The 21,958-nt window shown below is 42.7% G+C and overlaps 1 protein-coding gene across 2 annotated transcripts in view; it reads left to right on the forward strand.

The window, feature by feature from the left end:
- Positions 1-21,958, forward strand: part of HPSE2 (heparanase 2 (inactive)) — a 641,446-nt gene that overhangs the window by 508,536 nt on the left and 110,952 nt on the right. For both annotated transcript variants that reach the window (XM_055119266.1, XM_055119267.1), the window contains one exon: positions 1,689-1,803. In XM_055119266.1, the coding sequence (XP_054975241.1) occupies positions 1,689-1,803 (115 nt within the window). The remainder of the gene's footprint in view (positions 1-1,688; positions 1,804-21,958) is intronic.

The following is a 21,958-nucleotide window of genomic DNA, read 5'->3' on the forward strand; positions in this document are numbered from 1 at the left end:
CGAAAGTATCCCACCTGCACGGCAGAGCCCGGCAAGCTACCCGGGTGTATTCAAAATGCTAAAAATAGTTAACAACTAGTCTCACAATGGAGACGTTACTGGTACCCGCTTCAGCAAATCGATGAACAATGGGACGACAGTGCAACAGTGCTATAATGCCATTAATAATATTCATTCATAATATAAACGTTGGCAATGATCTCTATTGCAATAAGAAAAACAAAACACCTTAATCCTACAAAGTCACTGGTTTGGAACTACATATGGTTCTAGGTATCAGAAATCATAACTATGCATATTTTTTTCCCTCCTATTGAATTGTGATCCTGAAAAGTCCTGGAGTCTAATTCTATCTGGATCAAATTTCAGCATCACAGAGTGTATTGGGTGGTTTGGTGTATATAAAAAAACTGAAACGTTGTGTCTATTCTTGATAAATTCAGAGTCAACTGCAGGCAAGCAAAGAAACAGTAAGTGTGCAGTAGGCTAGCAAAGTGTGAGAAAGAATTCTGGGGAGTCCCGGGGGGAAGACACTGCTGTTGTTCGGAGCAGCAGGATTTAAAAAGAGCCAACATTTGATATGAAGATGACCATATTGGAAGAAATTTGCCAGGTGAGGTGGACTATAGGAAGGGTGTGCTAAGAGGAAGATAAAACATGTATAAAAATGCAGGTAATGCTGAGAAACCATAGTATGTTTGAGTAGCCAAGAATATTTTTATATGGTCTGGAGGCCAGGGCATGGAGCCTAGAATGAGAGAGGAGGGGTGAAGAGGTGAGGGGGATGCCAGACAAATACCCAGAAAACCTTGTGAAGTGCTTTGTCTCTGACACTAATTAAATTGAAGGTCTAAGTCCTGCTTCTTACACAAAAATTGCTACAATTAGAGATTTTCCAAGTTTCAAAGGTAGAAATATGGAAGATGAGGGAAAAGGAATCCATGAACTCATAAGCAAATAATGAAGGTAGGTGATTAGTGGGTGTTGGAAGAAGTAGCTGTGAAAAGCAATATTTGAGGAATTGCCTTGCTCCCGGAAGTGGGTATTTGGCATTAATATGGGGTGTACATATAATAAATAATATGAGCGGTGCAGTGCCTCCAAGGTAACATGTTTCTTGTGGCAGCATGCTCAGATCCCTGCATTGCTCATTATGGTGCCAAGGGAAAACATTATTACCTCTACTGCTGACAGTGATATACGAGGGATGCAAATCCCAGGACCATTCTTGCAAGGTTATAGGTGTATGTTGATTGCAGTCACCTGAAAGGTACATGCATAGTGTTAGAGTATAAGCAGGGGAGTGTGCAAGATGTAAAGTTTATGTGCTCCTGTGGTTTGTATGTTCTGTGGCTTTAGGCTTACAAGCAATTAGGGTGTTCATTTTATTTGTTGGTATTACAGGAATAAAAGATAACTTATTAGTAACATACTATTTTATGACCAAGAGCAATTCCTTTTACTTCCCCGGACCTCTGTTTCCTTTCCTATAAAACAAAGAAGTAGGATTTGATAATCCCTAAAATCTCTTCCAGCTGTGTACAATGCTTAAATAATTTTTAAAGTACTAGGTAACTTTCATGAGAAGGATTGGTATATGTGTGCAAATCTTAGCCAGTCATTAAAGAGCTGATTGTATGCCATTAAAAAAATAATGTATTGATGCAGCTTTTTACCCCTCTCTTTAGATGGTTGAACACTTTAGGGATGCTGGCCAATCAAGGCATTGATGTGGTGATACGGCATTCATTTTTTGACCATGGATACAATCATCTTGTGGACCAGAACTTTAACCCCTTACCAGTAAGTGTGGGATAAAGATTTTGAATCTCTTTTTCCATGTCACTTAGTTATTTTGATGGTGCCTTAATCCACCCTGGGAGTATTTTTCTTCTTTTCCTCTTACTATTTAATTTCATAAATCAGATAGAAGAATTCTTGACCCATTTTACAGACTTTTTACTTAATCACATACATATGTATACTTATATACATATACACATTTACATAGTATATATCTATTTTCCACTATTATTCTAACCAACCTGGTGCAGTTGGGATTTCATGTCTACTTGTGGCCTGTTTGAAGTCTGCCTGCGAGTGAATTTTTCCAGATTGTTTTCTTTTAATGCTAATAGGAGACATTAGTTAATGTCAGATGCGGCATGTTGAAAGCAGATGGGAGAGTGTTGGCGAAGATCAGATACAGTAGGACCCCATCTCTTGGAGAGTGGCTGAAGCACACTTACAGTTAGACATTGCTTTTTCTGTAACAACACAGACGTTTGCCCAGAGTACCACCTTCTCTCGGAAAGCAGTGGGATGGGACACTAAGTAGACTGGCAAAATCAGATTTTGACTTAATCTGCTTTCTCCTGCGATTGTATCGACTGATCAAAGAAATTCCTCTTGGCCTGGAAAAGCTGCACTTATCAGAAACATTGCATGGGTTATCCTTTTCACAGGCATCACCGTCATGGAAAAAGGTCAGACTCTTCTCATTAACTCGGAGAATGTCAGAACTGGGATTTCCCTTGGAGATGAGCCAATTCCACATCATATAATCGAGGGACTGATAGAACATGTAGAGCCGGTCTTATAGCCTATCCCTGGGCCCTGGTCCAGTGCTCTTTCTACAAAATCACTGCTGCTCTGTATACAGTAAGCAAGCCACCTGGAACCTGTAAATATTCCTGCCACTGCCTTGATCCATCCTTCCACCTATTACCTCCCTTCAGTCCTTTCATCCCCCAAGAGGCTCCAAACCAGAAGGCTTCTGAGCCCAGAACAGAGAACAGAGAACAGTTGGCACCCTGCAGCATCATTTCCATGCTGAAAAGAATCCTTCTGAGTTAGAGTGCCGAGTATGATATCACTGGCTCTGCATGATTCCAGTTAAGAAGAGCTTTGTGTTCCCAGAAATCAGTTGCTCAGTTCATTTGAGCCTTTGTTTCTAGATTAAGCTGGCATGGTCGCTTTTATTCACAGGTGTGAGTTTATTCTCCGAGTGGAGGGTCTGGCGTAGCGGCTTGAGGAGGGCTGGAAAGAACATTTTATGTTTGGAATCATAGGGGGATTGTTGTTTGTTTGTTTGTTTGTTTGCTTTGACCTTATACACTTGTGGATATAAATGATAACCAGGAACATATCTTTTAAATATAAGCATGAGATCAATATAATGTGCTAAAAAAATAAATATTTAGTGGTCATCAGGCTGCAGAGAGGAAACTAGTAATAGATAAATAAATAATTAAATAAGCAGCAGGAGGACTACAACTGAGTCAATGGAGATCTCTTTAGCACATGCACTGAAGAAGGTTTCTCTGAGGTTTCTTCTAGCTATGAGCTCAATGACAAGGAGCCAGACAAGCAAACACTGCAGAATTGAATTCAGGCAGGGAAACTCCAAGGTGGGAACAAACTTGGTGTGGTTAAGGAAACACAAAACATCAGACTGCTGGTGCCAAAGTTAGGGGGGAGAGTGGGGGGTTGGGGGTTGCAGAGACTCATCCAACATGCAGTGGCCTGGGTCAGACTAAAAGGGGCTCTGTAAGCGAAAACGAATTTGACTTTTATTGTTGGTATTATGAAAAGTCATCTCTCGGAGAGCCCGGCAAGCTACCAAGAGTATCGAGCCCGCGTGGCAGAGCCTGGCAAGCTACCTGTGAGTATCAGATATGCCAAAAACAGTAATAATAAGTCTCTCAACGAGAGATGTTACTGGTGCCCGCTCGAACAAATCGATGAGAAAAGGGATGCCAGTGACAGATTATGAAAAGCTATTGGAAGTTTATATGAAGAGATATAATATTAAGCAAGGCATGTTTAAAAAGGTAACAATGGTATAAGTAATGCATCAAGCATTAGTTATAATTGCATTAATATGATAGTACTATATTAACAGACATATGATTCCATCTATAGTTCATTAATAATCCCCCAGAACTAGAGGGGATCTTTTGTTATTTGTTTTTGTTTTGGGGCCACACCTAAAGGTGCTCAGAGGTTACTTCTTGCTCAGAATGTAAGAATCACTCCTGTTGGGCTTGGGGGGCTATGAGATGCCAGGAATCAAACCTGGGTGGGCCATGTGCAAAGCAAGTGTACTACCCACTGTGCTATCATTCCACCCCCAGAACTCTTCCCTCTTTCTGCCTTTTCTTTGTCCTTTTTCTGCTTTCCTCTATTTTTTCCTTCACTCATTCAGATATCTTTCGTTTATTTTGATCGTGACCTGTGTGATAGTTTCTTTTCCTGGCCATGACCCTCTGTGGGGCTGGAGCTATAGCACAGAGGGTAGGGCGTTTGCCTTGCACGCAGCCGACCCAGGTTCGGTTCCTCCGCCCCTCTAGGAGAGCCCGGCAAGCTACCAAGAGTATCTCGCGCGCACGGCAGAGCCTAGCAAGCTGCCTGTGGCGTATTCGGTATGCCAAAAACAGTAACGACAAGTCTCACAAGGAAGACATTACTGGTGCCCGCTCAAGCAAATGATGAGCAATGGGATGACAGTGATACAGTGACTCTCTGTGATGAACCAGGAACACAAGCTTGGAGTTTGTAACCTAAGGAAGCATACTGGAAAGTTAAAAATACTAAGATGAGGGGCTGGAGCGATAGCACAGCGGGTAGGGTGTTTGCTTTGCACGCGGCCGACCCAGGTTCTAATCCCAGCATCCCATATGGTCCCCTGAGCACCGCCAGGGGTAATTCCTGAGTGAAGAGCCAGGAGTAACCCCTGTGCATCGCCGGGTGTGACCCAAAAACCAAAAAAAAAAAAATTAAAAAATAAAATAAAAATAAAAATACTAAGATGTAACTAAGAAACAAGCCCTTTGTTATAATTATTCCCAAGAACCTGGGAAGAGAAATATAGATACTTGTTTGTTTACTTACTTATTTATTTATTTATTTTTTGCTGAAGAGAAACTAGAGTTTTCTCAGGTGATTTCCCAAGGTCAGACTTGTAACAAAGTTAGGAGCTCTCACTTTTGTACTTCTGAATCCAGTTACTTTTTTTTTTTTCCTGTATGACATATTATTTCTTTGGTGTGTATGTTAGGGTCTGAGGGCCGTACTTATTTCATAAGTTAAGACTGGAATGAAACAGACATTGCGAGGAATTGGAGTGAAGAAAATGTAGGCTAGGAAAGAAAGATGGCCTGTGAATGAGGAGCAGGCTCAATTCCTGTGTTGAATCAGCCCGGATTGTAGGTCAGCTCTCTTGTTGTCTCTTTGCTGGCCTGTATTTAGCTTCAGAACATTCCCCGCCCCAGCCCCCAAAGCAGTGTTGCCATAGGGGACTTCCTTTAAAAACAAAGGCAAAGAGAACTCAGTCTATAGGCAGTAGCTTCAGAGCTCACCTTGGAGCAGAGCGGAAACTAAGCTAAGTTCCCATTCAGAAAAAAAGGCTCAAAAGCACTGGGCAGCTGATTTCTGGGAACACAAAGCTCTACCAGAGAAACCACAAGTAAAAGCACTTAAAAAGGTGGCGGCCTTCTTTGTACCTATCTTTGCACTTGTAAATTCTCCACCTTATAAGTGGAGAGCTTGGCAGTTGAGAGTGTATGTCCTGAGTCTCCCTGGAAAGAATTTACAAGGCTCGAGAGCAGGACACCACTGTGGCAGCCTTTCCAGCAAGTGCTTGGAATGACTCCTGGAGAGAGAAGCACATTTGGTTGCCACCTCAGAGAGCGTGCAGTTGATAACCAAACCCCGCCAATGAAAGCTTGCAGATTCCACACTGTGATTAAATCTTAAGAATTTGGGAAGGGTTTAGGAGATTAGTGAGTTGTGTTTTGATTGCCTCCTAGGAAATTAAAAAAAAAAAATCAGCATTTTCTATTCCAGTGCCTTCAAACCAGCTTAGTCCATGTCAGGGACGGATCTTATTAGCAAATGCTGTTTTGTGTTTGTTCATTTTGGGATCAATTCAGAACTGAAATCTCGGCCCCGTCAGTGCTTCTTCAATCCGTGTCCACTCTTCCCGTCTACTGCAATTTTTGTAAGGAGCTCGGCCCGGTTCTGTCAAGGCCATTCCTGTAGCACCATTTCAGTCTAAGGTAAGACTCAGAATACAAGAGGGGCCCTTTAAACAAAGAAACTTGTCTTCACAACAGATCCTTTTCAGTTACATCCCACGATCTTTATCGTTGCTGCTCTCGAAAAGTGCCAACCCTCCCACCGCCGTTGTGAGGTTTTCCTTCTCCTGGGAAGAGGAGAACATTTAGTTCAGCAGTGCTTCATCACCCCTCTCCCACCCTGTCCTCTGGGCCCCCCCTTGCCATTGGGAAAGAGAGGATGTGTGAGTCTCCACAGCCAGTCAGCTCCCCCGGGAGTCAGGGATGTTTGTGCTGAAGCTCTCTGCTCACTCCGTGGACATAGTCCAGACCCCACCAGCCGTGGGCATTTCTCCCTAAGAAAGGGTTTTGGAATTTTAGCTTGCTGCTTTTCTTTTTCTTTATTTCTTTATTTCTTTCTCTTTTTTTTATGAGCTTGATTTACAGAGCTTTCAGGGAAAGGAATGGTGATTTACTAGACAACAACTTCTCAACTCCCACGCCAGCCTAGCAAATAATTCAATTAAAAAAAAAAAAAAACCACTGACACTTCAAATGTGTCTGGCTCTGTACTAGGTATTCTGGGGACACACAGATAAATGAGATATGGTTTCTTCATTTGTAGATGAACAATTTGGGATGTGTTTGGGAAGATGACACACACTTGAGGTTCTTATTTAGAATCAAATAGAAAACTTGTTCCCTTTGGATTATTACTTTTTCCATGCTGGGCAGCAGGGTGGGGATACTTATATTTGCTGTCAACATTCCCTTACTGCCAACTATCCGCTACCTCCACTACCCAGCCAACTGCCACGCTCCAGGCCACCTTCTGGACACTCGAGCTGAGCCTCACACATAAGTGAAGCCCCACAGACCCAGGTAAAGCAAAACTTTGTGACCTTGGACTCGAGGCTTAACGGGACCCGGAAACAGAGATCCTCTACCTGCTTCCCCCAATCTCCAGCACCTCAGGGATCCCACCCAGATGACCTACCCTACAGGCACTAGATAAATACCTTGTTGGCAGACCTCTACTACCTCCACTACCCAGCCACCGTCATGCTCCAGGCTACTTTCCAACGCATCATAAGACACTTAATATCCATTTTCCATAATTGCCACATAATATTTGATGGGGTTCAAATATGGTGTGAACCCTGGGAACACCTGTAAAGAGCGATTAGAGGCCACCTTAAAAGCCTCCATCCATTTTGGAGAGCCCGGAAAGCTACCGAGAGTATATCACCAGCACGGCAAAGCCTGGCAAGTTACCTGTGGCATATGCAATATGCCAAAAACAGTAACAACAATGGGCCTCATTCCTCTGACACAGTATTAAAAAGGAAGAGCAAGGAGAAGCTGATAAAATCTCAGGGACAAACTAGACTGCAAAAGAAGGAAGGACTAAAGTGACTGTCTGTACATTCAACACATGTACACTGGCATCAGAAGCATCCGTCAGGGGTATGATAGTGCAAGGGCGGAAGATCAAGTACAACATCATAGGTCTAAATGAGACAAGAAGGCATCGATCACATCATGCCATTTTCGACACTGGAGAAGAACTGTTCCTCAGAACATGCGACAATAGAGGCATCGGGTGGCGTCGCTGTCCTTGTTAACACAAACTTGGCCATGAGCATTGGTTCATTCGAATGCGTAACAACCCAAATCGAATGATTACGCTTGAATAGATGTGGCTCACTGCCAGCAGTTTCTGTCTTCATCATCTACAAACCAACATCCAACTACAATGAAGAAGAAATTGAGAAATTCTACATGGAGCTGGAGAAGTTCTATAAAGAAGACCACACCTTCTACAAGATCAAATGTAGAAGATCTCGGTGATATTAATGCCAAGATAGGACCGAGAAGGTTGCCCAAAGAACTCCACATTGGGACACATAGCCTAGAATGGAACAAACAGGGTGAGAGACTGTCTGAGTTCATCATGTCGACCAAGACCATCCATGGTAACTCACAGTTCCAGAAGGCCGAATCTAAACATTGGATATGGGAGTCTCTCAGTGGACAGTTCCACAATGAAATTGACCACATCATATTCAGTTGACAGTTTTGCCTGACTGATGTTGCTGTTGTCCCAAAATTCCAAATAGGATCAGACCACTGTTTCCTTCATGCAAAATTCTACTTCACACAGCAGGGAGAAAGGACTGCAAAGTTTAATGTTAAGAAGAGAACTCCCAGAATGACCACCAACTGGGAGCTCATGGCACTATTGTGGCAATGTCATTGATGACATCAATGAGGAATATGATCAACTGGTTCATTACCTCCATGACTGCTTGAGGAATGCTAAGAGTGGGAAAACCACAAACAGATGCCTGTCTTCGGAAACTCTCGAGCTCATTCACCAACGTGGTTTGGCATGAGCCTCAGGCAATCACAAGCTAATGTCTGAGCTCGAAAAGCTATGCAGAGAAGCAATGAAGGAAGACCTCAAAGAGAGAAGAGCAGCAGTTTTGGGTGATGTGGCAGAAACCGGGAAGCGTGTTTGCAATGCTCTCCTGTCCTTCGCCAACTGCAAGACCAAGATGACTGCCCTCCAACATCCTGATGGATCTATCACATCTTCTAGAAGGGCAATGAAGAGGATTATTCACAACTTCTATTATGATCTCTTCGATAGCCATGTCCAACTGCCCACATACCAAATTCTGCAGGATAGGTATGTTGTTCCCAACGATCTCCCTTTCAAAATCAGACATGCCAGTTCGTCGGTAAAGACACGTACAGCACCCGGTCTGGACAAGATAAGACCCAAACACCTGATGAATCTGCTGCCAGTACTCATTAATACACTGGCTGGGCTCTTCACATGTTACCTGTCTGAATGCAAGGTTCCCAATGGGAAGCTAGCAGGACCATTCTGTTATACAAGAAGGGAGACATCAACAACATCGGCAACTATCACCCAATCTGCCTGTTGTGTGTTGTCTACAAGTTGTTCGCTCGAGTCATCCTGAATAGGATAGGCAGAACACTAGATGAAGGACAACCATGCGAGCAAGCCAGATTTCAACAAGGATTCAGCATGATTGACCATACCCACACAGTGACCAAGCTCATTGAAGTTTCACGAGAATTCAAGATGCTGCTCTGTCTAACATTCATTGATTTAAAGAAGGCCTTTGGTTCTGTTGAGACTGAAGCAGTCATCAAAGCCCTAGTCAAACAGGGCATTCAAACTCAGGATCCTTCGAGTGCTGTATTATGAATTCCCCACCAGGATCTCACCATTCTACAAGGAAGTAATCATCGATGTAAAGAGGGGTTCAGTAGGGTGATAACATTTCACCGAAACTCTTCAGTGCCACCTTGAGAACATCATGCAATGACTGGAATGGAAAGGAATGGGAGTGAAGATAGATGGTCGGCAACTACACCACCTCCACTTCGCTGATGACATCATTCTAATGACACCAAACATTAGCCAAGTGGCACAAATGCTGGCCGACATCAACCTTGAGTGTGGAGAGGTCGGACTGCAGGCGAATCTCACCAAGACAAAGTTCATGAAAAATGAATTAGTTCCTGATGTTCCATTTGCTCTCAACAGAATGACCATCTCCGAATGCAGCAGCTATGTGTACCTGGGTCAAGAACTCAACATGAGGAACAGCTTGGCGCCAGAACTGCGCAGGAGGGAGAGAGCAGTGTGAAACGCCTTCAAGAGCATTGAAGAAGTGGTTAAGAGGATGAAGAACCTCTGCCTCCGAGCACATCTTTTCGACTCCACCGTTCTTCCTGCACGAACATACGCCTCAGAGACCTGGGCCCTATGAAAACAGGATGAGAACACTATTCAGGTATCCCAAAGAGGAATTGAAAGAGCTGTGCTTGGAATATCACATTTCACTCAAGTGAGAAAAGGAATCTGACCTCTGTCGACTATCAAGAATCAGCAACACTGTCTCGTTTGCCAAGGCATTGAAAATCAGATGGGCCAGAAACATAATGTGATTTAGAGACTACCACTAGACTAGAGCTGTTACCGACTGGATTCCATGGACTGTCAAAAGACCACATGGCCGCCTATCTACGAGATGGTCAGACTTCTTCATCAAAACCCTGAACAAACGGTGTGAGGCTCTTCGTGTTTCTAGAGCGAGCAGATACCATTAGGCTACACTAACACATGACAAGGACAAATGGAGACATTACTGGCGCCCGCTCAAGCAAATCAAAGATCAGCGGGATGTCAAGTTATACAAGTGATCCCGGCTGAATACTAAAAAACATTGGGTTTGGCCCAATCTTCACCCACTGAGCATTTGTTGTGGACATTGTTCAGGGATACAGTCCGTAGGCATGAATTGTAATATAATTGATCCAGAGGGGAATGGAACTGTCATTGTGGTTTCCATACCAACTTACTCTGTACCAGGTCACCACTATTTAGATGTTATTTGGCTGTTAGAAAGAAACTCTGAGTTTTAATGATGCCTACCTAGCTCTATGGGTTAACCTATTGCAGGGCTGAGGCTCAAGGTATACCATTCTTATTTCTCTGTGAAATGTTAGACAGTGCCCCTCCCTGCAACTACTGGGCATGGTTTAGAAATAGGATCCATTTCAATCAGTCCTTATGGAGAATATCCAAATACAAATCCACAATCCATTGATGCACAGTTTGTTCTTGCAAGAACATCACCCATGAGAAGGCCCAGTCACCATGAGGGGGTCCATCACCATTAGGTGGTCCAATAGAGAACTGCAGCAGGAGCATAAGACTGCACAAGATTTGTGTGTTTTGGTTCTAGACCAGCCATTAATTCAATGTCTATCTTTGGACCCCAGTTTGCAGTAAAAATGTGTCCCACATCTACCTGCAAAACTTACTAATATAATTCTTGAGAACTTCAGTAGAACAGAAGGATTCTGACTTTAGATATACCTACATCTAGAGAGAATTATTAGAAAGGATGACATCTAAATGTTAACAGGAGTTTTCTTTGGCTGCTGAGGTCTTCATGTAAAAATATCAGAATTTTGGCCTTTAGAATCTGAAAAAAAAGACTTATTTATGGTGTTTTGAAAGCCTTAAGTTCTATAAATAGCCCAGCCAATGTATTATTCCAGTTTGATTCACCTATCACTCTTGATTTCTTAATTCACAGACATTGGTTTCACGTGGGCCACAGGCTCGATGCAGTGCTCGGCACTAGAGACACTGTCTGACTCTCAGGGAGCCTGCAGTGTGCTGGGAATAGCAGGAGGCCAGGTGGAACTGGCAGGAGACCTTGAGCAAGACAGAAGAGAAAAATAATCCAGCTTCCTGGGGTGGGCACAGGGCACCAAGACGTCTCCCTGGAGGAGACAGCACACGCACTGCATCTTTGAGGGAAGGATGAATGAGCCCTCAAAAGAAAAGGCCTTGGCAGGATCCTCCCATCAGACATGGTAGTGTGTGCAGACGGGGACGGAGGGGTTTGTGTTCCGGAGAGTCGTGGTTGAATGATTATGAGAAATTACTTAGGAAAGCATTTGCTGCCCGGTGGCCACACAGGGTGCATGAAATCAAAGCGTTTCCAAGCCATGGATCTGGAGGTGGTAGGACGGGGGAGAGACACGGATCCTAGCCAACCCAGCCTGTGGCCTGGTGCTTGGGGTAGCTTCCTTTCTCTTTCTTCGCTTTCCCGTGGGAGCCATCAGGAAGATGAAAGCAGCAGAGTGTACCTGGTTAGGGGTAGCTGTGATGTGAAACCCTATCCTGTCATCCGAGGCCCTGACAAAGACTTCTCCATGTGGAGACTGCCTTTGTGGGAAGCTCGGGCTGCTGAGAGAAGGATGTCCCCAGCTGCGGGATCAATCAGTGGGCCCCAGGCTGGCTCCGGGGCCGAGGGCTGGGTGCCTGGGCTGCATGCACACTGGGCATGACTTCCTTCTCTTCTCCCCTGCCTCTAAATCCCAGTTTCTGTGATCAGAGCTCACGCCTGCATCGTCTCACCAGGCCAACTGCTTTCAGTACTTGGTGTTTTTACACAGAAGCCCGCATCCTATGCTTGTTTATGGTGGATACTGGGTTGTCAGAGGCAGGTCAACTGCTGTGACAGCTTTGGCTGCTGAAGCTGCCTCAGGAAGTAGAAAACGCTCTGCTCATGAGCAGACTCCAAACACAGAACCATTTTCAAGCAACAGAGTCTGCTCCTCTGTAACGTGGTCCTGAGGTAGGGTGTGTGCAGTGTTTGAATGTGATGCTCGAAAGTATTGGCTTTGGAATCAGCCTGAATTTCCAATGCAGCTCTACTATTTACTAGTTTCGGTTTCCTGGATAGATCCCTAAGCCTCAAGAAATACCAATTTCCCCTCATAAAATGGAGGCAGTAATGGCGTCTAGCTCAGAGGGTTGCTGGAGCTAATTGCAGGATACAATGTATTTGTTGCTTTTATTACAAAGAAAGTGCCCGGTTAATGCTAGCTGCTATTATTATTTATAACATCATGTAAAGTGTAAAACACTATAAACCACAGTAATAATTCTCATTAGTAACGTGAACAAAACTATAGCTATGGATATAGATAGGTATCTGTTACAGATGTCTGGAAACCAATTCAAGTACTAGTGACTAAGTAGGAAAAGTAGCTATTTGGATAAAATTTAAATTACTCAAGTAGAAGAACAGAAAACTGCAATTTCTGCACTGTCTGCACTTGAGTGGTATTGATTACAAATAATCAAAGACAAACTAAAGATTGCATTTTGTTTTCCTCTAGAGAAGATGCTTTCTCAGAGAAGGCAATTAAGGCAATAACCACACTGCACTACTAGGCCCAACACCCTCATTTGGTATTTATAAATGGCCTAATAATCCCTGGAAACCATGATCTGTCACATCAAAGTGCTAATGACAGCACATTATGTGAATCACTGAGAAGCAACAACTGAAACTTTCACTCTGCCATCAACCATTTATATTGTTCACAGATTGTGATAGTGAGGGATTACAGCAACAGCAAATTGTGTGGCAACCTAAAATAAATTAAGGAAAGCAATTATCGCCTCGCTGCATTTGAGCTGAGGAGCAGAGTATGCCATCTTCAAAGCAATCTTCGGATGATGGAGGAGGACAGCCAGCTCTGGAAATGAGAAGAGCTGCACCCACTTTGACCTCATCAAGTCAACTAAGCTACTAAAAAAGTATCTCAAAATTATCTGACCAGAGAAAAAAGGAGGGAGGAGGAAAGAAGGAAGTAAAGAGAAAGAAGGGAGAGAAAGAATAAAATACCCTCTGGTGGATTGGAATGATCTTTCATGATTAGCACAATTAATGTTATTTGGTTTTAAATAGTGCATTTGCAAATAATAAGGGTACAGTGATGTGCAGTGATAGCAAACAATGCATTAATAGAAATAACCATGAGACAAAACCTAGTACATTACACTTTCTCTAACTTAGTAATTCTTTTTATTATTATTATTACTGAATCACCATGAGAAAAGTTACAAAGCTTTCAGGTTTAAGTCTCAGTCATATAATGATCAAACACCCATCCCTTCACCAGTGCGCATGTTCCACCACCAAGAACCCCAGTTTATCTCCCATCCCACCCCACCCCCCACCTGTGTGGCTGATGATCTTCACTTCACTTCCTCTTTACTTTGATTACATTCAATATTTCGACAGAAAACTCATTACTATTATTTGGAATTTTCCCCCAACAATCAGACTTGCCGAAAAGGCATCATTTGATAATTTGTTTTCCACTGCTGAGAATGAAGAGCATATGAGTTGCGGCTGCACGGTTTGAGATTTCTGGTATTTTAGTAATTAAGTCCAGAGAAATTTCTGCCAGAAGCTGCATCACTGCAAGCTCGTACCTCGATCTAGTGGGCTCTAAAAGATGGTGGTTGCCACGCCACTGCCGAAAGGAAAGACTGAGGGACAAAAACCTTTCCCCTCCCAGGGTGGCATGGGGCCGTAGCTTAATTCACAGTTTAGAGAGGAATTTCTGAAAGAAGCCACTGGGCTCCTAAATTGGTTAGTCGGCTTCTGGGATCATGGTTGTTCAGAATCGGGGGAGACGTTCGTGTGGGGCTGCTTGGGGTCTCGTCAAACTTGGTAATTCTTATTGTAGTTATGTGCTTTATTGTTTGTTTAAACAGAAGGCAGTCTTAAAACAGAAACAGAACAAGTCAACATAAACTCCATATTCTCATCCTTATTTCAATACACTATACTTTTTGTGTATTTTGAAAGCTCTAGCAGTAGGTACCCAACCCACTAACTTTAAACTTTGCTCAGTCTCTGCTTCATGATTTGGTTTTAAGCACAGAAGGGGTAGAGTGAAACAAACCAACTGGATTCACCCTAACTTGACTTAGACAGATAGGCTTCTTCAGAATTCATGCCTTTGTTCAGTAGCAAGTCCCTCTTAGTTTCTTTCCCATGGAAGCATCGATTGCCCACCAAGATTGGCTGCCTGGTAGTCACTGGGTTTTAAAAAAATATCTTTGGCTTGGGAGATAGCACAGGGATCAGGGATGCATGCTTTGCTTTACATGTGTGTGATCTCATTATTTTACCTCCAACGGAGTACAACTGGGTGTGGCCTCAGTGGCCCCTGGTCTGAAGGTCTAGCATTGAACTGTCACACCTGATTCACCTAGTGTAACTGGAGATGCCTTCCCCACAAATACCTAAAGCTCAGGTTTCATCCCTGATATTCTGTCTGGGTTGGTCTGCAGAGGACCCAAGGTATCAATATTTTTTAAAGCTCTCCGAGTGATTGTAATAGGTAGCCATAAGTAAGAATGATAGGATGAGAAGTTTAGGGGTTTCTTTTAATTAGATGTCGAATTTTCCCTGGTATGAATAGAAATCACCTTTTTTTGAGAAGGATAAAATTGACAGAATTATTAAAACAAAAATAAATTTAAAAGTAAAAACCTCAGAGATGACAAAAGAAGAAAAGAAATTACCTTTTCTTTTTTTCTACTTTTCTATATGCAACCTTTTCCTCTGCTGTCGAGGTTGCTGGTGAAGTTTCCTCCAGTGGCTTATGTGAAGTGGGGGAAAGAAAGATGGCAGCCTCAAAAACAAAAACAAAAAGTCTACCACTTTTCTCTGTCTACCTCCATCAGCTGGGGAAGCGCCTGAGAGATTTAGGACTGATGAAAGTCTGCTATGAGTGCCTGCATGACACAGATGCTCCCATCCCGCCAGCCCCATGGGGCAGTTGTCATCATGCAGCTGACGTCCACGTGTTCTGCGTGGCAGGAGAGATGACCCCCACCACCCAATTTCTCAGGGAGCCGTGGGCTCAGGCTGGAGCGAGGAATTACTCTTTGCCGGAAAAGTTAAGTCAGGCCTAATCCTTACCCAGCTCTTCTCAGTTCTTTGCCTTTTTCTCACAGAAAAGAATTTCAGGAGGAGATGACTTAATGGAGTATAACAAGCTTATTGGAAAATAAAGGTAGGGAAGGGGAGAGGTAGGTTAAGAGTCACGCTCAAGAGAGAACACAGGCTTCTCCAGAGCAGAGAGGGCCAGGACGCGTCCCAGTGGGAAAGTAAGAAAATATGAAAGTAAGAAAATCCACATTTTCAAGAGGAGAGATGCTGGCAGCCTGTGTGCGGCAACATGTGCCCAGCAGCGTGGGTGCGGGCGCCATGTGTGTTGGTGGCACCCAGGCATTCTTTCTCTGTCCAAGTTAGTCTACAGTCACTTTTTCCAAACTTCCCTTCCCAACTCCAGTGCCAGGGTGGTTGCCAAAGGGGAAAGTTTGGAGCAGGTGGTGGTCTTTTTCTGCTGTTCTCGCCTGACATCTGTTTCAGACGTCGAGCTGCCCCTGCCAAGGGGTGCAGCCACCTCCGCTCGTGGGACGCTTCCTCTCACTACTCAGCCTGGAGGATCTGCATCTCAGTGGTTTTCCAGCTCCTGAGATGGAGTCAGGCTTTTGTGTCAAAGGCCTCTGTGCCTCTGTGCTGTGTAAGGATTCACCATTTCCCCCAATATACATTACCGAGGCCCTCTTGTCCCTCTTCCTGCCTGCAATGGTAACAAAACCTTTAGTACTAAAATCATTAACATATTTGACAAACATCTGAGTATCTATATAAAGATGCTATTCTAGTTTCTGAGGATAGAGAGGGGACAAGAAGAAAAGACCAGGAAGAAAAAAACAAGCTCCCTGAGGGCTCGTCTAAGAGATACTAAAACTAAGTAAGAAAACTAGCATATCAGGGATGGAGCGATAGACAGCAGGTAGGGTGTTTGCCTTGCATGCAGCCGACCCGGGTTCGAATCCCAGCATCCCATATGGTCCCCTGAGCACCGCCAGGGGTAATTCCTAAGTGCATGAGCCAGGAGTAACCCCTGTGCATCACAGGGTGTGACCCAAAAAGCAAAAAATAAAAAGAAAACAGCTGTGGGCATAGCACTGCCACCTCTGCCTGCCACCAGGCCTGGTCCTCCACAGCCAGGCACAGAGGCAGCCTGCAGGCCCCTAGATGCAGTTCAGCTCCTTGCATGACTAATGATGGTGATGGATCCCACTGCCCGTGTCTGTGTCTGGGACCCCCTCTGAGCCTCAAGCCTCCTGAGTCAGTCCACAACACTGGCCGGGCTATCTCCATGTGTAACCCCCTCTGTCACTGCTCAGCAGGTGTGAAAAGAGAATGGAAGGGTAGTGAGATTTGTGGGGATTCGGGTGAGCAGTTCTGACTTTAGTCTTTCTATTTTTATCTTCAGTGACATCGTTTTGTTTTGTTTTTTTTTTAAATATTCAATGTTCAATGATACAGTTTTGGTTGTTTTTTTTGTTTGGGGTTTGTTTTTGTTTTTAACATCTTCATGCAAGGGTGTTGTGATGTACATTAGACAAAACAAGTTTTAGTTGCTGTGGGACATAATAACGTCATGAGGGACAGTCTAGGGGATAAGGTGCTGTTTTTGCGCATGGTGACCAGGGTTTGTTCACTGGTACCACTGATGGTCCCTTACTTAAGTCCTGCCAGGAGTAATCCCAGAGTCCTTGTGTTTGAAATTTAGGGATGAATTCAGGGTCAGGGGATGAGCACTTTTTTTTAATAAGCCCAGGCACTGAGGCAAGCAATTAACCCATTGTCCTCTCCATTGGAGGGAGCAGTTCCATGGTAGTCAATACGTGGTAAGCTTAACCCGTAGCTGCCTACTACAGAAACTAATCATGTTATGTAAGTGCTGCGTAAACTTCTCTTTATTAGAAGACAGCTCTGTCCATAGTCTAGCATACTCACTGAGAGCAATTAGGGCACATGGTAACTGCTTGTTGTAATAACATACTCCTTTGCGTTCTTGGTTGAACTAGGATTTATACTTGAGTGTGCCACTCATTAACATGACTGAAATGGGCTGGAACTACATATGTTCCATTTGTCTCATACAATAAATGGTTAGTGCTATGTGTCACCTTGACTAATCCAAGACAAATATCTAGGAACCCAGATATTTAGTCAAACATGATTCTAGATCATGTAATTTTTTGAGGTAATATTGGCTTATAGGACTGTTTATCTCTCAGGGTTAAAATTTCACTTCTCTTCTATGTTATCATAGTACACTCGTGAGCAAAGTACCAGTATCTTTCTACTATAGTCCTTTGAATTGCTTTTATTTCCTTCTTCTCAGCTCTGTATTTGCTTTTCTGTTTGAGTGAGATCATCTGGTGTTTGTCTTTCTCCTGATCTATTTCAGTAAGTAATAACATACTCCTTTGCCTTCTTGGTTGAACTAGGATTTATACTTGAGTGTGCCACTCATTAACATGACTGAAATGGGCTGGAACTACATATGTTTGTCTTAGCCTGTTCCCCATTAGTTTCATTCATTTATATATATGTATATATGTATACATATATATCTTAATAATAGTCCATGCGTACATTTTATTTATTCACTCATCTGTCATTGTACACTTTTCCCCCTTCCATATCTTCGTTGCTGTAAAGGACCCTGCAATGAACATAGGTGTGTGTATATACCTTTTCAAAGTAGTGTTTTTGTTCTTCTGATATTCACCCTAATCGTGAAATTGCCAGATGATGTGATAGGTTTTGAGAAATATTTTTAGAAATCTCCATTCTATTTTCCATAAACAATAAACCAATTAACTTTCCCATCAATGACAGTGGAACATGGTACCATTTTTGCCACACCCCTGCTTGCTATTGAAAAGTATTTTCAGGTGACATTAACATGGTGGAGGGAGGGGGGAAGTGAAGGGTTCCTCCCAACCTGGCCTGTGGCTCAATGTTAGGGCTTGAGGACATGGTGCTATGGAGATTGCCATGGCACTACTCCAGGGCCTCTAGGGCTATACCAGATGATGAGATGCTCAGGGGACCATCTGGTGCCAGGGATTAAACTGGGAATGATCACATGCAAGTCATATACCTTAGGAACTGGATCAATAGTACAGCGGGTAGGGCGTTTGCCTTGCACGTGGCCAACCCGGGTTTGATCCCTGGCATCCCATATGGCTGCCCCAGCACTGCTAGGAGTAATTACTGAGTGCAGAGCCAGGAGTAACCCCTGTGCATTGCCGGGTGTGACCCAAAAAGAAAAAACTTAACTGCTGTACTATGTCTCTAGCCCCAAGATTAAGATTGTAGTAGATAAACTTCCAGTAAAACAGATTAGCCTCCATAATGTGGGTGGGCCTTAGACAACCAGTTGAAAGCTTTAATAGAAACAAATTGGAAGGCAATCTACCTTTGGAATCTAACTGCAACATAATTCTTTAGCCTGCTAGCCTGACTTAGTAAATTTTGGACTTGAAAGCTCCCACATTCACATGAATTAATTATTTAAAATAAATCCCTCAGAAAGACAGACACACAAACATTCTATTGGTATTGCTTCTTTTCTTTTGTGGACCAAAATACAGATGTCACTTAAGGATGCAATCAATAAGGTCTTTATAAAGATCTGATCATATTGTGGTTCATCTATTCTTTCTTTTGTCCTATGATGAGAAGAAACATTGAAATTGGAAGTGACTATGAAACCTTAGATGCAGATACTTTATTTAAAATTTTTTTTTCTTCCTTACACTTTGAAGGCACTCGGACATGTTGAATGAGAGAAGGTCTGTGTGAGTACATAATTGGATTTCTTCAATTTTTGTATTTGGCTCCCCACCCCTGACCCCACAGTAACTGTGAAGTTCCTTCTCACAGATCAACTTTCTTGGAACTATTCTTGAATTATCTTAAGTGAAAGTTTTATTTCTCCTTCTCTTAAACATAATTAATCTTTTCTTCATATCCACATATATATTTAGCAGACATACTGTTACCTATAAATATTTTGGTCTTCTGAGATTTTTTCCTGAAATAAAAAGGAAAAAGGAAACAAATTACAAATTCTGATTACAAATTCTTAATCATTCTTAATGCTGCAAGATTCCTACTATTCAAATTGTGTGTCTCTACTATGTTGTGAATGGAATAGCATCTCAGATGTATTTTTTTCCCCGTCCCTCCTGGAGAGCCCGGCAAGCTACCTAGAGCATCCCGCCTCTCGGCAGAGCCTGGCAAGCTACCCATAGCATATTCGATATGCCAAAAACAGTAACAACAAGTCTCACAATGGAGATGTTACTGGTGCCTGCTCAAGTAAATTGACGAACAACGGGATGACAGTGCACAGTGCCACAGTGAGGTTTTTTCCTGTTTTCCTTTTTAGATATAAGTTCCTTGAGTGTATAAGGTAAGTATTCTGCTTATAGTGAAATTGATGTCTTCTCATAGAAAGATTGCACTCATCTGTGGAATATAGAATAGTAGACTAGGAGACTAACACCCAAGAACAGTAGAAATAAGTACCAGGAGGTTGACTCCATGGCTTGGAGGCTGGTCTCTCATTCTGGGCAACTCAGAGAAGGGAACACCAAGTAAAATGTGGTCGGAAGTCATGCGGGGGAAGGGTGATGCGTGCCGAATGTAGACTAGAGACTGAACACAATGGCCACTCAACACCTTTATTTCAAACCACAACACCTAATCAGAGAGAGAGAACAAAAGGGAATGCCCTGCCATAGCGGCAGGGTGGGGTGGGGGGGGAGACGGGACTGGGGAGGGTGGGTGAGATGCTGGGTTTACTGGTGGTAGAGGATGGGCACTGGTGAAGGGATGGGTTCTCGAACTTTGTATGGGGGAAACATGAGCACAATAATGTATAATTCATTTCAATTCTTAATGTAATTTTATTAGATCAATAAAGTCCAGATGAAAAATAAAAAAGAAATTGATGTCTCCTCTAGTACCTAGAACACAGTTGTTACCTAAGAGACACTCAGAGATTGCTTAATTCAGTTGTCTCAGATCACTGAACAGAATTGCTGGTTCATATGTGCTGATTACCCACATTAAGTCTTAGGGGTAAGTTTATGAATGGTAGCAGTTCAGATTCCCTGTAGGAAACCAGGCCTTTTACTTTAGACTACATATTTCTATAATACCCTTTAGAATCAAATAATAACAATGTTTATAGAAAGCTTACATGTGAATTATCTGTGGCTGTAATATGCAAATGATCCAGAGACCCAGTAGTGTGAGTGTTAAATTGTTCTAAATATCCTGTTTCATATATCTCATTATCATCTATATCTTCCTAGCTACCATGAAAAGAGAGCTCTCTGCCAGAAAGTGGGTCATTTCATAGCAGGCTTGTTGATCCTTAGAACAACTGGAAATGGAGGTCAGGAGAGTTAAAATATTTTACCTAGAGATCACTCGACACCTGTATGATCTTTGTAATCTTGCTCACCTTTAAGCCTTTCAGAATCAGTTTCCACAAAGTGTCTCAAAGCTTAACTGTCTCTATAATTACTCAAGGCTCTGTCATCAGTCGAATCCTCTGTAGCCCATGTCTGGATGGTCACTGTGAACTCCTAATTGTTCCATTGCATGTAGCTCCCTTCCCTTGCAATTCTTTAGAATCCTCCAGAGACAAGGTCATATCATTCTGTTCTCCGTAAACGTTTGCTAAGCCCCATTGTGTACACAGTTCCCCCAACTTCTAAACATGCCATTCAAAGCTTCCCACAGCCTGGACTTTCTAGCCCTACCTTTTGAGGATTATTTATAATCAGGTCATCCCGGAGGTAATAATGACTAGTAATGAGTAAATGCTTATAATGGCAGTAAGTATTAATGAGTATGTTATTCTATTTAGAAATGCCTACTCATTATTACCTCACCATACTCAGTTCAGTACTTCATTGAAATACCACCTTCACTGCCACCTTTTCCAATGTTCCCATTAGGGATTTCTCACTCTGGTTCTCTGTTAGCACTTTGTGTTATGCTTGGTTCTCATATAATATGTCTACTATTTATAAAGACAGATCTGTTTCTCCTTTAATATTTAAGCAAGTTGTAGTCAGAGCATAGTATAATTTATAGTTCTCAGCACACAATGGGTGCATAAGGAAAGATTATTAAATTGGGATTAATATGAAATAAACTCAAATTTTGTGTGACTGAATAAGCCATCAAAAGCCACCCCTAGCCCAAGGTACAGTTATAGCTGCTATCAAGTTGGGTCCTGATTACAAATTCTTAATCACTCTCAATGCTGCAAGACTCCCACCATTCAAACTGTGTGTCTCTACTATGTTGTGAACAGAAGAGCATCTCAGATGTATTCAGGACTCCTTTTCAAAGTATCCTGCCAGTTTTGAAATCTCTGAGTGCAATAATTCCATACAAACTAAAATAGGACATGCGAGAGTTTGAAAGGTGACAGAGAGAAGTAGCTTACCAAATGAAATGTCTTAAACATACCAATTTACTGGCTTACATATAAATTAATCATAAACATGTGGGTTAACTTTTCCCATAAAAAGCATGTTTGGCTCTCTGAGAACCACAAATAATTGAAAAATGATTGGA

The sequence above is a fragment of the Sorex araneus genome, chromosome 11 (genome assembly GCF_027595985.1).
Source record: "Sorex araneus isolate mSorAra2 chromosome 11, mSorAra2.pri, whole genome shotgun sequence".
Lineage (NCBI taxonomy): Eukaryota > Metazoa > Chordata > Mammalia > Eulipotyphla > Soricidae > Sorex > Sorex araneus.